Source organism: Indicator indicator, chromosome 20 (assembly GCF_027791375.1).
Source record: "Indicator indicator isolate 239-I01 chromosome 20, UM_Iind_1.1, whole genome shotgun sequence".
Taxonomy (NCBI): domain Eukaryota; kingdom Metazoa; phylum Chordata; class Aves; order Piciformes; family Indicatoridae; genus Indicator; species Indicator indicator.
The window spans coordinates 17383035-17399852 of NC_072029.1; the positions used below are offsets into that span (position 1 = coordinate 17383035).

Here is a 16818-nt window from a genome sequence, read left to right on the forward strand (position 1 = left end):
CAGATTCTGATACAATTACTAATGTCAAGTAGCACTCCCATGAAAAATTATGCTGGCTGCAATTCAGATGCAATGCTATTTTTAACCATTTATAAATTAAACAGAAAAAAAAAAAAGAAAAAAAGTGGAAAGAAGAAAAAAGAAAAGTGATCAGAAACAGATCTTCTCACCAGTTAGTGAACCTCTATTTCCAATTCAAATTCTTTGATTTCTTTCAGTGAATGTTTTGTCATACCTGTGCTTTTCTGGACTCTCCTAATGCTGATAGCCTATTGTTCTGGTGACCTTGATCCAAGCTTAAATGCTGAATTAGAAGCTTCACATAACCAAATGAAAGAAATTTGGTCAGAATTCTAATAGTTTTGATGTTTGTTTTTTTTTTTCCTTTTTTGTGAAATCGAAATATCAAAAGCATTCCAATATTTTTAAGGCATAACCTGGTGAGGGCCTGAGCAACCATAATTCCAGCTGGCTTCTCTAACAATGAAAGTGGTCAGCAGAGCCCAGATTTGAGGTTTTGAAAGCTACTTTATCCACAGGAAGACGACTTCATTAACACTTTTTAGCACAGCAAGCGTTAAGGCAGGAATAAACACTTTGGCATTTCTTGTAACAGCATTACTCATACTGCCTTGTCTAATAGATTTGTGCTAGCCCCCCTGAAATCAATGCTGATAGGGAACAGGGTGTGCAGAAGAAGCAGAACCCCTTGAGAATTAGTCAGGACTGCATTAATATTGGGCTACTTTTTTTTTTTTTTTTTTTTTTTTTTTTTGAGGCACTGTAGTTTATATTGGGCTACATCTTTTTTAAGAGTAAACTGACTCATTTCGACAGTGGCCTTTTGAGCAGCAGGTTACTACTCTAGAGAAACACAGAACAGCAGAAAAAGCCTCCCCAAAGGGTCAGGTTAGTTGCTGGTAAATCAGCAAAGCTGCACTGAGCTGCATCAGTGGTCAGCGTGCCCAAGAACAACATCTGCCTTCAGTTCACATTTGAACATTCCACACTACCTCTCACAAAACAGACACTTAATTACCAAGAAACCTTTCCAAATCCATCAGTACCACATTATTTACTCTTCGGTTTTTATGACACAGGTATTGTTCCCTTCAGTCGTTGGCATATCCTATAGCACAATCACAAACTGCAGACGAAAATGTGTCTTGAACTTCAGCTTCCACTGCAGATGTGACAGAGAAAGCTCTTGCTTAAGCATCTGCCACAATGATAAACAAGTCACTGAAAAAACAAACCCACAACGAACAGGCAGGGGGAATTGAATTTACAATGCTTTTTGTGTGAATTTCCTTTGGTTCCCACATTCACGTTTCCTAGCCTGGTGCATTATAATCATGGAGCTGTTAAGACCTGATTGCATTAAGCTTTGTGCTCTGGGAAAAAAAAAAAAAAACACAACTCTCTGTAAATGTGGGAGCTATACCGTAAAAACTTGCTCCTGCATCCATGAGAGCTAAGCCTACTGATTTCAGGGTAAAGACTGTGAATCCACTGCTTGTTCACATCAATATATACATTTAAATTCATGTAAAATTAATAGGCATGTTTTGGATGGATTGGGCTGCTGATTCTCTTGAATCAACCAAGAAGACCAGTTCTATCCTGTCATCCAGTAAGCCTGGTATTTTGTATTCATAGTACAGTAATTTTGTTACTATCTTTGCACAGGAGATCCCAATTATTTGGACATTCATCTTTAGAACAAAACAATATTTTGCTTAGCTTTGAATGCTGGTTACAGCATTGCTTGGCTTGACACATGGAAAATACAGCCTCCTCAGCATAAACTCCAGCAGGCAGGTATTTCAGAACATGGTTTTAATACATGTATATCCGACAAGCTGGGTTTCTAATGACCACTCTGGCTAGCTGTGCATGTTCTTAAGCAAGCAAGCAAGCCTAGCTGTAGTCCTTTTGCAAGACTACAGATGTCTCTCCATGCTGGAGGAAACTTGATTTCCTTATTTAACCCCTTTCTTGCCTTCTGGCCCCACCAACCCCTTGGCGTGCATGGCTGGGGTTAATATTGGGCATCTCTAGGGCTGACATGGAAGAGATTTGCCATCAACTGGCTCCAGCATTTGAGTATCTGAGACACATACAGAGATTTGAGTCTTTCCTCAGGTACTACAACCATGTGCCGCCAAGAGAGCATCTGACAAAGACACAGTCTGCCAGGTGATTTTGCTCTTTCAAGAGCAGGTACATTTCTCATGTATCTCTTCAAAACTTATTCTCTTGGAGGTCACAATAAATGACAATGCAGTGCCTTGAAGCGAAGGCAGTGGGTAGCCTGCCCTCTGCCCTCTGCCAATGCCAGCCCTGCCTTGAGTGAAGGGGTGGAATCTAGAGTTGAAATGTAGAGATCCTGTCTAACCTGAATTAATTTAATTCTTTACAAGCCATGGGACTGTAAGAATCCTATGATATCTGAAAATTGTATGCAACGAAATACTAACATGGCCTTCCTGATGGAAAAACACACAGGATCTTGGGTATTTTGGTGAGAGGAAAGAGAAACTTGGGTTTGTTCCATGTTGTTTTGTGTGTCCTTTTTACCTTTTTTCTTTTTTCCTAGGATGACAACGCATTTTGCTGGGCTTGGTTTGGTTTTCTTTAGCTTTTAAACACCATATCTCATGGCAGTCCCTACAGCTGAATTCAGATTTTCTCGGTTTCAACAGCCTGGGTCTGCTCCTCTTTGCTTGCTCATTTCTAAACAGCCGCTAACTGTGGTTGGAGAGGGCGTAACACAGATCCCACCCCATCAGAGGAGCTTCACTAGCACATGGCCTTTTCCAGCTGCGATAATCGCTCCTATGTGGTCACATGAAGATCTAGTTTTGGGTGCCCTTGGTGTCACGAGTTGAGACCAACCTCGTGTAGAGCAAGGTAGCTCATTCTTGCGTGACCATCTGATGATACCCGCTTGAAACCTTTGCCAGCGGGCACTGGCTGGGGAATTACGCTCAAGGACTTGGTGAAAACTTTCTCCTATTAGGGTCTGGGAGAGAGGAGCGTGCTGAGGCCAGGGGGGCTCTCTTTGGATGACCTTCTGTGAGACACAGAAGATAATGTCCAAACAGATAGCAATTTTTGATGCAGAGAACACATACCAACGGAGGTAACAGGACTGGAGTGTTGCAAGGCATCCCTAGGAAAAAAAATCCCTAAACAGCTGGCATTGCCTAGGTGTTGCTTTCCCATCAACTGGTGACACAAATGGTCTCTCCATTTCTATCAGGTTTTTCCCAGCAATACTTGGTAGCTGACAGAGCTGTGACCCTACCTTGGCTTCGCCTTTCCTAACCCAAGAATATTCCCCATCGACCCTAATCAAAGCTATTTTGAGATGATAACGAATTAACAAGTCTCCCCATGAAAAAATGACCTATGGCTTATCTGGGTCACCCAACTCCGGGAAAACTGTGACCTCAGCAACTTCCAGCAACTATTTCAAGAACATGCATTATCTCCATTGCTTTTGTTATCTAAAAAAGGGGCCTGAATTTGGAACATATTTGTTCAGGACATAACCTACGCTGGATGTGTTGAGAAATGTCATAGTTTGAATTCAGAGGGCTGGTGAGCTTACACAGTAAGAACTTAACCCATCCCCTCCTGCTCTCCCTCTCCATCTCACCTAATCTCCCTCTTTCACAAATACTAGCTGGTCATCCTCCTGGAAACAGCAAATACTCTCACATCTCTTTATTACAAGACAGTAAAGGCCATTCTAGATTATTTTGGCCAGTGCATGACCATCAACGTTCCCATTTTAGAACTTTATAACCGTGTGGTATCTTAGGTAACTAGACTGTTTGCTCACTTTCTTGTTTGCTTTTTATCTAGACTGAAATGATAACTGCATGAGGTTTAATTGCAATGTTAAGTCTGAGTAAAAATATTGGAAAGTACTTCATAGAAGATGATAGGAAAGCATTTTGATCCTCATCATAAATTAACACAAACGTTAGTGCCATTGCAGTAAGAATCATTTGGACTTTCAGTTTATTGCACTTTCACTTGGAATTTTATGAGTGGACGTTCATGTGTTGAGTTTATACACTTTTGCCAAATCCATGAGGAACGTGATCACACTTAGCCTACATGGCAGCCTCTGAGAAATCTGCATGGGGATGCTACACACAGGAAAGCAGAGTATATATGTTGGGCAGGATGTCACCTCCAACTGCACCCACAGTCCCCCCAGACACCTTGCACTGGGCCAAGGGCTGGGAGCAGGTTTTCCTTCCCATTCAGAGTTCAAGACTCAGCTGGGCGTTCTCTGGGTGAAGAGGAAAATGCTCTGACTTGTGGGACTGGTGGGAAACTAGGAGAGATGAAGAATAAAAGACAAACAGCAAGAGCAAGGATGCTCAGGGTGAAGGGAGCAGAAACTTGAATGTCATCCACCACAAACTTGGGGTTCAGCCTGCAGTATCTTCATTCCTACATTTCTCTACTGCCAGGTTGACAAATAGGCTTCAAAGGTAGCATAATACTTCCAGTGATCCATCTAAGAGAGTATCATTTGCTACCCTGAGTCCCATTGTCAGCAGTGGAGGTCTGACAATCTGTTCCTGCACAATGGAACTTCAGGTAATTTTAAGAAAAAGCAAACTGCAGAGTGCTGCTGCTCTGAGAATGAATCAGGGCTGGGCACTGAATGAAGTGATGGGTTGTGTGATGTCCACCTTAATTCTTTTAAAAACAGGAAGGTGACCATGGCCAACCATGGCTTCCAAATTTGTAAATCAGCATCTGACTAGCCCTGGTCTTACAGCACAGGCTTGTTTCAGCATTTATAATACAATTTATCTCTGCTGTGTACAACAGAGATTGCTATTCACTAGCCTCATTAAGAAATACATTGTGAAAGAATGAAAGCACCAGATCTATTTTCTAAATGCTGTTGTATGGGCCAGAACAGTTACACCATGCTTTCTTCCATAACTGCATTAATTTTTGGCTACTGATTTTAAGCAGAGCTGCCAACACAATGTTTAGATCCTAGGGACATTTGTAAGCCCTGCAGGGCTCCCTTACCTCATTCAATCATCTTTCTCACAGATATAGAGATGCACATTTTTGCTGACTTCAGGGGCATTCAAATACCCAGCAAATAATCTCTGTCTGACCCCATCTGAGCAGCTCTGTTTTTATTTAAAATAGTTCTTGGATTTTCAAGGGAATACAGTAACATTCAGCTAACTTTTCCTAACCCAGTTTTAAAGGAAAACAAGGAATCTGAGATAATATTTGGCATAAAACTCATTCGAGGAGAAATAGCTTAAGATGTTATTTACTTTATAGATTCACTTTAAGATAGACCTTCTGTTGTAGTTGGGTTTTGAAGAAGGCAACTGTTAAAAATGGAACAAAAAGATGCTGCAATTAAGTATTAAAGGAGTTATGTAAATGTGAATTGTTGTTATCTAAAATAATTAAGTAAAATACCATTTACATACCACATCCTGGTCAGATGAATATTACTAGATATGCTAATTTTAACACCCTTTAAAATAAATGGAAAAGAGTCCCTGGCACTCAGGAACTATTCAGGCAGTTTCTGCTAACTACCTACACCCATTTAAGCAACACAAACAGATCCTGATCTGGTCAGTTCTCCACACATACAGGAAGGCAAAAACCTTCATTGGCCAAGTCAGAAAAACCAACATTTAAAAAGCTCAAACCCTTCATTGCACAGATTATGATTAGAAATATCCTAGGAGTGAGAAGCTGCATAGTCATTTAGAGCATGCTTTTGGCTTTTCTCACCTTGGAAATTCAAAGACTAATGACAACAAGTGGTTTTGGAGTATGTATTTGGAGCATTACAGTATCTAAGAAATCAAGTGCAGTCAGAGCAATGCAGACTAAAGGTGGAGAGATGTTCACTAAGAGAAGAGAAGTGTTCTTTTCTCAATATTGCAGTGAAATATGCAGGCCCTTACCTTCCGGGAAGCAATCTTCAGGCTCCATCAGCTCCTCAGCAAACTCAGGGATCTGCTCCAGCAGTTCTGCAGGATTTGTCAAATCCACTGTGCTGCCTTCAGAAAGACTGATTTCATCAAGCTTGTTGTCAGCGAGAGCAAAGATGAGGAAAACAAATTGATCAATTGCCCCAGAGGAAGTAGCTGAGTTTTTATTCTACTAAGCAATATCCCAGCTAAAGCCACCACAACAGAGACATTGCCATGCACTTCACATGGTGCCTGTCCTCAGGTACCAGCTCTGCCTACGCTGCAATGAGCTAACAGTTGACTCATCAACAAGAGCAACACCGAAAAGTTAACACACAGAACTTACATTTTAAAGAAAAAGGGAAGCAAACTGTAGAAAGACAGTGAACAGCCATTGAGTATTAGTGGTAGGTGGAAGCTTGGAATGATGGAACTGCTCAGGATTTTAAGGCTTGTACATACCGGAGGCTCATACCTTCAGATTGCAGGGGCTGGGGGGAGCACAGTAGTGGAACATAGTTCCTAAAATGTTGAAGGATGAATCTGGTGGGTTGTGTTGGGTTCCTGTCTCTGGGGCCTCATTCCTGAGACTTCCCACCCACCTCTGATGGGTGAAACGTGCACCTTGGCAGTCAGGACCATGCTCTGCTCTCTGCTGCCACAGCTTCTCCAAGATGAGCAGAAATCACTCTGCCACCAGGAAGCTATGGTCACATGAAGCTACAGGCACACACCTGGGAGAGGGCTCTTCCACCTGCCTCATCTTGGGCTTGTTCCCACCACATCAGGTGGTCCCTTGCTTCTTGGTCACACACTTCTGATCTCAAGGTGATGTAGGAGGGACTTTTAAAAGCCTTTCAGAATCTCTACCATATGCCTGAAATATTTGACATCACCATCTTAGGCATGTTGTATAAATTCAGTGTTTCTCAAATCCTTCTTTGCAAAATAGGGACAAGAATACTCCCTCTCCCTGAAGCATTGGTTGTCTTATCTATTTAGAGCAGGAACTCTCAAGTAGACCTGGGTCAAAATTTCTAGGGAATATAGTATTTTAAAAAGTTGTTTTAGAGGCTGGATTTGCTATTAAAAGAGGTAAGATACCTGATTAAATGTCACCCAAGTATGAAATAGAAATTTCATTTCAGGTTGAAACTTTCTTTTAACAGATTCAAAATATTTTCTTTAGAAGAAAGCTGGATTTCTTTTCCATATTTTATTTTACTAGTTAAAATGAAACTTTTCTATTTTGGGTTAATGCAAAATTGTGTTTTACTTGATTGTTCAGGCCACTAAGGTGAAAGATTTAAGAAGTACCCAACCCTGCTCACCCTTTTTAATTGTTTAATTTTTTCCTGACTGTATTAGGGCACTGTAAGTGGGCAACACCAAAGCTGGCATTTTCCATAGGTCACATCAATGAGAAATAGCTACAAGCAGGAGTCAGGAGAAGTGGATTATTTGTTTACTGTCTTATTTAGTCGTTTGAGTGCCTACTGAAATTGTTTTGTGCTTCATCTTGCAATACTATTGTCTGAACTAAAAAACAAATGAGGACAATAATACTTACTCATGCTTTTAAACAACCTATGAGATAGTTATATGAGAAATGGCACCTAAATATTATTTTCATGAAGATGATGGTGATGGGAGTTAGAGAATAGGCACAGCTTTAGACATTTATTATTAATGTGAAAATGGGCCCTCTCTTTTCCAGCATACACAGTCAATGCAAAATTTATAGCTGAATTCAGAGAAATGCTGAACCTGGGTAAAATGGTCAAGATTGAACATTCCAGCAATGCTTGCAAGCGGGGATGGAAGCTACTTGTTTGCAATTAGCTGCAGCATCCAGAAGGTCATAATCTTAGCTAGAGTTTTTAATGCTCTACTGAAAAGGACTGCAAACAATCAAGAGACATTTTAAAAAAGAGCCAGAGCAGAAAGCACAGGTCAAATACATGGATAAAGCTTCTAAAAAAATCCATATTCAGAATGCAGCTGCTGTACAGAGCCCATTTTCTACAGACTACCAATGGTATATGATGGTGGAAAAAAATACCATGCCAAGTTTTAGCACAGTCAGAGCTTTCTGTATTGTTCATTAGGGAACGCCTTTAGTCATTGTTCTGTTATGAAGATAGCAAAACAGAGATTACCAAAACAGTCCTAAATCATATACAGCTGTAGGATGTAGAAAATATGGGCTCTGGTGAGAAAAGAAGTCTTGTTGGATATAATTCTCACCAACAGACAGAAGTCAGAGTAAATAGTGAGAACAACGCCAGCTCACTAGCATTGCCAGTGAGAGAGCTGGATTTAGCAGAGACAGGTTAGGAAATCTACTGAACACACTATGATGCAATTATGATAGATTACAAGGAAGGCATCTTAAAGAACCAAGAATTCTCAAGAGTTATTTGTCAGGAGGACTTTTCAGAAAATATTAGAATCCATCAATGTCAAAGGGAGGTGGGGAACATGCAAAACAAAATAGACAGGATTTGTTCTGAAAAGCCTTCATTAAAGAGACAGCAAACATGGGTTCAGAAAACACTGGGCAAAGGTTTGAGGGTCGAAAGTGGGACTAGAAAAAGAAGGAACTATACATATGAGAGAGAATGGAAAGATTAGGAAAGCTCTTAGGAAAGAAGCAAAGCTTACTCTTTGCCAGGAAGGTTAAAGGGATTAAGAAGGTTTTCATGAACTCAGCAATGGAAAAAAAAGAGCTAGAGATATAATAACAATTGATGGGGGAGATGTAACTAATCAAAATTCAGTTGCCTAAGAAAATAAACTATTTTAAAAAGAATCCAACAAGGGGATCAATAAAAAGAGGGGAGAGAGCCTGTCAGACTGAATACAAATGTAAATAGAGAAATATCTAGAAAGCCTGAAACATATGCAAATCATCAGATCCAGACAAGGCACATTGCAGGGCATAAAGGGATCCGATACACCAAGTTAACACACCATTAGCAATCAATAGTGAATGCTCATGGAAAATTGGAAAGCGCCCAGGAGAGAGGCAATAAGTAAACACAACACTGAGCTTAGAGAAGAGGAAAAGGGAATAATCATGGGAGCCACAGATCACTAAACACGGGCTGTAGCCTGTGATTAAAGTAAATTAAATAAAGGCTCAGAGAAGAAAAGGAGAATGGGTTTTTGGGGGGTGAAATATTATAGAGACGTAAAGGCAGAGAGCTGGTTCTTCTCTATGCTAAGGCTCCTCTACACAAACAGGGCACAAAGAGGCCAAAAGAAGGCAAAAAGGCAAATACAAAAATCTTCTTTTTCCTTCTTGGAACAAAAGAATGGAGTAGTGTACTGGGCAGAGACAATAGGATCTATCACTAGCCTCTTTGGGAGACCTCCTGGTGCATATATCCATGCTGCAGAAGCTAGTTCTAAGTGTATTTCTGGGTGGAGAGGCTGCTTTAACCTGACCAGGGCTTCCACACACCCTATTTGTGTCTGTAACAGTGGCAAATTGATATGAATGAGGTTTTTAAAAAATCCTTTAGCAGTGTGATGCTTAAATATCACTGAAAGCTGATGTTTGGTCAAGGCTTAACTCTTATATCCCTTGCTCTCTCTCTCCCTCACCTCTGATAATCACAGCCTTAATGTACCAAACTGACATATGATAGAGAAACCTTCAAAAAATACCTAGAGATCTGTTATAGAAAAGTCTGCTTTTAAAATAAATTGTAATTGGCTTGAATTCATCCATTGCTGTGTGGAAAAAAAGCCATCCTAAGGAGGCAAACACAACACAAACTTTATCTTCAGAGGAGGAGAGCTACAGGGATTAGAGTCAGCATTATCTTCACTAAAGATATAGAAGAGATACTGACCAATATAGTCCTGATACTAGCTGATAACATTAAGCTGGAGAGAGTATTGAAACCGAGGATTCAGAAAGGAAAAGAGAAGTGAAATATGGACAGGATACAGCAAAATGGGACTTGGGTCAAAACAGTCCAAATGAGAGAGTTCAGGGAAAAATTCAGTTGAAGTCTTGGAAACCTGGAGTAGTATTAAAAAATTAGACTTGGTTTTGCCGTGGAATATAACAATACAGAAAATCTATATGGAAGAATCACGTCTAGAAAATGTTACTACTTCCTCTCCTTCTGATTCTGTGGATTTTCTACTTGGGATGTTGTGCTTAATCTTTGACAAAACAACTCCAAAAAGGAGCAGTTGAGGGAACTGCAAAAAATAAAAGTCAGATAGAGGGCACAGAGATACTAATTTACAAGAAATAATTAAATAGGAGAACGATGGCATGTGGCTTCAGGGGGTAAGTCAAAGACAAAAGGAAGGAAACAACAGTATTAAATTAAGTTATACCAATTCATAAAAAGATAATGATGGATAAAACTGGTAAAAGAGAGCAGTGAAATGGCACTTTCAAAGGAAAAAAAAGTCCTGGGCATTAAGGCAATATACCCAGCCATGACATTTTTTTTAAACAGCTGAAATGTTCTCTTTAGTAAATGAAGAAATCTAGCTGATACATTTAGAGGTGGATTCTACAAAGCTGTATAAAATATCTTGTGGGGTAGTGTTTTGGCAGAGAAATCAACCAATTTGTTCTCTGAGGACTAATCCCACCTGTGACATCAATGTTTTTATTTCTATGGTGTCTTTTGGATGCTATATATAGGATGAATTTATAATGTATCCTTTTCTGACATCAACAGTGTTTTATTCAGAACACATGCAGTGCTTCCTGTTGTTGACTGAATCACTCAAAGCCCTGCCTCTTGGGCATGCCAAATCTATCACTCCTTCACAGTTGCTGGCTTTATTTGGCTAGTTGCAAGGTTCTTGGGGCATCCATCATAAAGACAATTAGCATGTCCTTGTGTGCCAGGACAAAGACTACTTCTGAATAGGAGGACTGGAAGTATGTAATGTCCACACGAGATCTGGCCTTCAAAAATAGCATCCTTTGGGCTTTGCTCTTTCATGTTGGCATCCGTAGCCTCATGTGAACTTCCATTTGATTTCAAGTCATCCCTGGATTATTGCCATATTCCTCCACCTCTTTCTAAGTGGCCACAAATAGAATCAATTATACTCCACTACAGAAAGGACCCTTTGAAAGTTGAGGGAGGAAATTGGGATTATTACTTTATCAGGATGATGCTGAATATATCAAGGCTAGAATGTTCCTGATTTATCATGACATTTTGTTATGGCATTTAAAAAAGGACATTGTTTTCCAGCCTCCATGTTAGCATCATGGGGTTTATTTATCTCAAAAAGACATTTAGGCATGAAGGATACCTAATCCCCTAAGAGAAAATTTCCTGAAACTGTCTTCTAATTCCTCCTAGGTACAATGCTTTATATTATTATTTTAAAGTTTTGGCTTTCTTTGGTAAATATATACTTTTTTTTATTTTTTCGCCTGAGATTGAAAAATCAAATATTCAGGTCTCCTTCCTCTTAAGTTTGAGACCTTTTGTTTTGGAAGATGAAGTTCAATAGACCAAGAAGGATTGCTCCTTAAAGAAATGCTTCCCAGAGAGAGGATTTCTGGTTCCTGTAAGCAGAATTTAGCTCACCTAAGTGTACAGCTCACTTATATACACTGGGTTCCCTTTACAATCAGTCAAAAGAAACAGACACTTTTAGAAGATGATTCATCTGACTTAATTTCAATGTTGATTTCAGTCGGAGATGAGACATATTTACCTAACTACATTGCCTCCAGATCCTCATGGACTATAAAGGGGCCTCAAATGACAAGTTCAGATGCAGAAGTCTTCATTTAATTCAGTAAATTCTACCCCATATGACAATATGAATCAGCAGCCCTGGAGAAGATGAGCTCTGTGATGAGTCTGTTTCCCGTTGCCCTGTCAAGATTTCATGGGATCAAGTCCTACTGGGCACAAACTTGCTAGAGGTTTTACAGCAGAACTGGGAAAGATATGATGCATATTGATCCCCCAAATCTACCACTAATTCAAGGAGCTAAAGAGTTCCCTAGACTCTCAGGACATCACCCAGTTCCTGATTTCAAAGACAGGATTCTTTCTAACAATGAATGCAATGATATGTCAATAAAATGCTAAATATGAATGGGAAAAAAATGCCAACCATAGGAAACTGAAAATAAATGTCCATGTGTCCACATAAGGAAACAATGATTGAGCTCCACTTTGGCCAACATCAACTGAATGACACCAAGGCTTACTATTTAGTTAGCATCTTCATGTCAGCTATTTAAATGGTTGCACCTTTCTTGGGTGCATGTGCTAACAGGGGAAAAAAAAGCTAATCTGTGACAGAGAGGATACCCTCCAGTGAACTCAAAGCACAGATCTGCCAAGTCAGCAGATGCCATTCTTAGAGCTACTTTTTAGTGGAAAAAACCCACACACTATTTTCTCCTAAAAGAAGACAGCAACATTATAGATGATTTTATGTTGTGTTTTTTTTTTTTTAATTTCTGTGGGTTTGTTTGGTTTTCCAAAGCCTCTTAGAATCTCATCTTATTTCACAATGCACCTTTTACAAGCTTTCCAATTATTTTTATAACAACAAATATCTTTTTTACTAAAACTGTATAATACCTGCTGTGCACAGTTGCTTTCCTACCCCTTGACCAATGTGTTTTTGCAAGCCATAAACACCACATAAATCGGTGGCATGCACTATGGAGCTGGTGCAATGAATTGCATGCAGTACTAGGCAGGAAAGTTATTTCTGTTACCTCTTTTTGCCCTACTGGAGGTGGTGGCTCAGCCTTCAACTGCTTATCCACGTGCAACTCACTTAACTCTTCACAAATCTCAGAATTCTGACTCCGGACACCTGGGCTTTGGCATCGCTGCCCCCTCAGCTGCAGCTGTTTTTCCTGCTGGAAATAATCCTAGATGGGTTTATTTTCTTTTCTTTGATAGCATGCTTATTTCTTAAAGGGAACTTCCCAGCTAGGAAAGAAATTAACCTAGACTATACTTGTCAGGGGATGACATCTCAAAGTAAATGGCAAGAAACAAGATAACACAAGCTTATGCTGTAACTTTCGAGCTTTCACAACTGGATGTGTCAAGATATCTGGCTGTAGGAAATGGAAATACAAATAAGCCAATATTTTTTCTCAGATATTGCTGCAGTGGGAGGAAATGCATTTAAAATCTCCATGTTGAGTCTGGGTTTGAGACACAAACTTCCCCCAGTGACCTGAGGCACACAGAAAGGCATTGCAGTTCAGTTGAATATCTGAGGGCTGTACTCTGAGGTGGTGGGGTCAAGTGGTGATAGCCACTGTTACACCTGGAGAAAGGCACCAGCACAACACCCAGTACTGTGCTATGAGCCTGTTTGAAACAGTGGGAAGAAAAGCACAAGCAGAGGAGTCAAGATACACATTGAAGGGGAGGAAAACACAAAGTTTATTCTGAGAGAAAAAAGGCATCTAAAAGTTGATGTGGAAAAACTGCAGATAAACACATAAAAGTAAGTAGCTCCTGTTCAGCAAAACACTTAAGGCTACTTTGCACCCATTAATGCCAACAAAGCTAACCACAGGTTGAAAGGAAAGCACATCCTTAGGCACTTCCTTAAAAACAGATGGACTCTGGAACCACAGAATCATAGAATGGTAAGGGTTGGAAGGGACCCCTGGAGATCATAAAGTCCATCCCACTTGCCAAAGAAGGATCACCTAGGGCAGGCCATAGAGGGTTTTCAAATTCTCTAGGTAAGGCAACTCCACAACCTCTCTTGGTCAAAGCAGTATTTTTTTTTTCCTGCAAACACACCTGACTTGACCCTGTGCTTGTATGAACAGTGCCATTAAATACAGCCACTTCTTCCTGGGGTGATGATTATTGCTGCTGAGCTCTCTGGAAGTGCTCCCAGGACTAATGGCAGAAGAGAGAGCATGTTTGCAAGGCTGGTCCCCACATCTGGAGGTCCAGGTTCGCTGCTGGTATAAATCAGTGTGGCTTTATTGATTCAGCTAAGACAGGGATTTCTCTGAAAACTCTGCAGCTTATCACAGAACTACCATTCTTCATGCCATTACTAAGACTGCTACTAAAATATTAATAAAACTCTAGCTGGTTTCAAAGAGGTGTGCTGAATTGCTTACAGAAGGACTTCCATGCTGAGAAAAAAATACAAGCATACCAGGATTTCAACAGTAATTATTTAAACCCATTTATCTTTCACTTGTCCACCTTTTTTTTTTTTTCTTTTTTTCCCCCCTCTTGCTTGACTGACATTCAACGTTGTTCATATATTGAGTTTCCCTTCCCCAGGCAACCACAGCCTACCTGCCTCAGTTCTAAAGCCACATCACCATAGGAAGTCTCTCAAGAGGTACAAGGAGCAAAAAACCACTTTATTCCAAATATAACTATCTGAAAGAACAGATGACACAAAGGAAGCAGTTGGTTAAGCAAATTGCTCTCCGTATAAATACTTTCAGACTCTCAGGTTCGTACCAGTCCTTTCAAATGTCTTTCTGTGTTTCTAGCAAATTAATTTAAAATCAAATTACTTGTTTCCTGCTTCAGAAGGCATGTGGTCTAAAACATATTCTAACTTTAGTAAATTAAATTATGGATGCCCAAGCCTGTACCCTCTGCATAAGAATGTACTACATACAGTTCCTAGGCACAGTTTAGCACCAGACTTCACAGGCCAGAGACTGCCCCATAACCATTGAGTAACAGTTCTGCCCCTGCCCAAAAAGTAACTCTTTAAGGTATGTCTTTAGAAACAGTGTAATATCCAGGGGAGAAGCTAACATGGAAAGCACTGTATGCACAACTAAGGCACTCAGCCATAAAAAGTCCTTTTCTTTTTTTTTTTTTTTTTTTAATGCAATGTGCATACAGCTTAGTACTAAGTAATCTTAATGGCATGTTATTGGTCACAGCACTAAAACAACAGAAACAATTGTTTCATGTTACAAGTGCAATGGAATCTGAGGTGACATCTCAAGTTCACTTATGCAGAAAGGTTGTGCACTCAGATTCATTAGAAATTAGGCAGAGTATGAGAACAGACTATGTAATTCAGCTGATCTAACAAATATTTAAGTTGTAAAGCCAATTACTGCACTAAGATAGAGTCCATTGCCCAGCTGACACCACTTCTCTTTTACTAACCCCTTTGTAAGGCACCAATACTTTGCAACACTGCTGGAGACTAAACTCCAGGAAACACAGACCCAGCAGCTTCCCAGAAATCATCCTTGTACCAAGTATCTGAAGAGTTAATGCTAATTGAAACTGATTAAATATATCCTGGTAAATTGTCTGATGTGTATGTGCTTGGAAAATGACCCAGTTCATCATGCAAATTGCTAAGTTTGGGGAAAATTTCTAAGAGAAATAAACTCAGACTAAGAATCTGGTTGTATAGTTTGATCCCAAAAGCAGTATTAGGGAATCAGCAGAGTTTTTGCAAGCAACCGTTGTCATCCCTTGTAAGCCACTGTCATGGAATGGAGCAGTCAATCATTTCCACCACACAGCACCTGAGGATCAGCACAGACCTGTCTAGGAAAAGGTGCCTTTGGTCTGTGTTGAACTGTTTGCTTTTGTTCTGATTCCAGATGATCAGTTCTTTTGGCAGCATCAGGCTTATCTCCCGTAAAGCTCCCACCGTGGGTGGTTTATATAATTTGTTTTTAATTTTTGTAGCAAGTGCCACGTTGCCAAGGCAATACACATTATGTTAGTATTTATTGATTCTGTTGTCCTCATAATTTATAAAGTAAAATCATTCAGTAATATAAAAACTTGGTGAATGCAAATGGAGGGTTGGGAGCACAGGACAGCTCCTTTAAAGCATAAACCAAAAGTTTGCTGACATCTGCTCTCATATGGTCCCTAAAAATCTGCCAACACCTTACAAGTAATGAGTACATGGTGAAGGTTGGACCCACTGTTGTCCCCTTGCATGTTGCAGGCCATTTGGAGCACCAGAAAAACACCAACTGGATTGAAAATGGAGCGTTATCTGGATGACATCTCAAGTGCGTTTGTGCATGGACCCACATACTTGTTTGCTGACACAAACAAATATAAAGGCTCCACACTGTGTTGTGCCTCTGAAAAGCACAGACTGCCTAATTGTCTCAGGCTCAAATGGGGATTAGTGCAAATGCCACTCCTTTGGAAGGAGGACTTGCTGTTGGCAAAACAAGATAAATACCTGTCATCAGCACAGATTAATTTTATTCCTTCCCCATGGAAAGATAACTTTTTTCCATCTTGTGCAAACAAATTTAGAAAGAGGATCCCAGGACCTGCCTTTCAGAGAGAGATCATTTCAAATGTGTTCTACTGATGCTTCAGTTGCTTCCCAGATCATAACCCTGGCTTGTAACATTTGTTCCCTGTTGTGCGAAAGAAGATGTGCAAAGCCTTTGATAGCAGGAAACTTCCTCTCCCAAGCAGGTGGGGAGGCAAGAAATGAGAACTGTCTCTGAAGCCCTCATGCTTGCAATTGTCACTGTAGAGCTGGCAAGCAACAATGAAGGATGTGGTGGGATCAAGTTAATTTTATCTTTCTCAGGGTGTCTCTTGTGAGACAGCACAAATGCAACTGCCCTTTACTCAGTCCACAATGAAATGGGAAGCTTCTCCCTATGTATCTTCTCTAACATATGCATCCCTCTGACTCTTTGAGGATCAAAGTTGAGACAGTAATGGGATTTTATGGATGTTCAGGTTGTGCAGTCACTTTTTAAGAATGAGCTGGTCAGGACCTAGAGCAGTGAAAGGTTGTCCTGGCCCACCCACATCCAAGTCTGCACATGCTTGGCCATACAGGTGGGATTCTG

At 40.2% G+C, this 16818-nt stretch overlaps 1 protein-coding gene across 1 annotated transcript in view; it reads right to left on the minus strand.

The window, feature by feature from the left end:
- LOC128973714 (sodium channel protein type 5 subunit alpha-like) overlaps positions 1-16818 on the minus strand; it is a 174336-nt gene that overhangs the window by 42692 nt on the left and 114826 nt on the right. Inside the window, exons 16-17 of the mRNA XM_054390103.1 lie at positions 12727-12885; positions 5982-6102 (exon numbers count right to left, since the gene is read on the minus strand). Coding sequence (XP_054246078.1) covers positions 5982-6102; positions 12727-12885 — 280 coding nt within the window. The remainder of the gene's footprint in view (positions 1-5981; positions 6103-12726; positions 12886-16818) is intronic.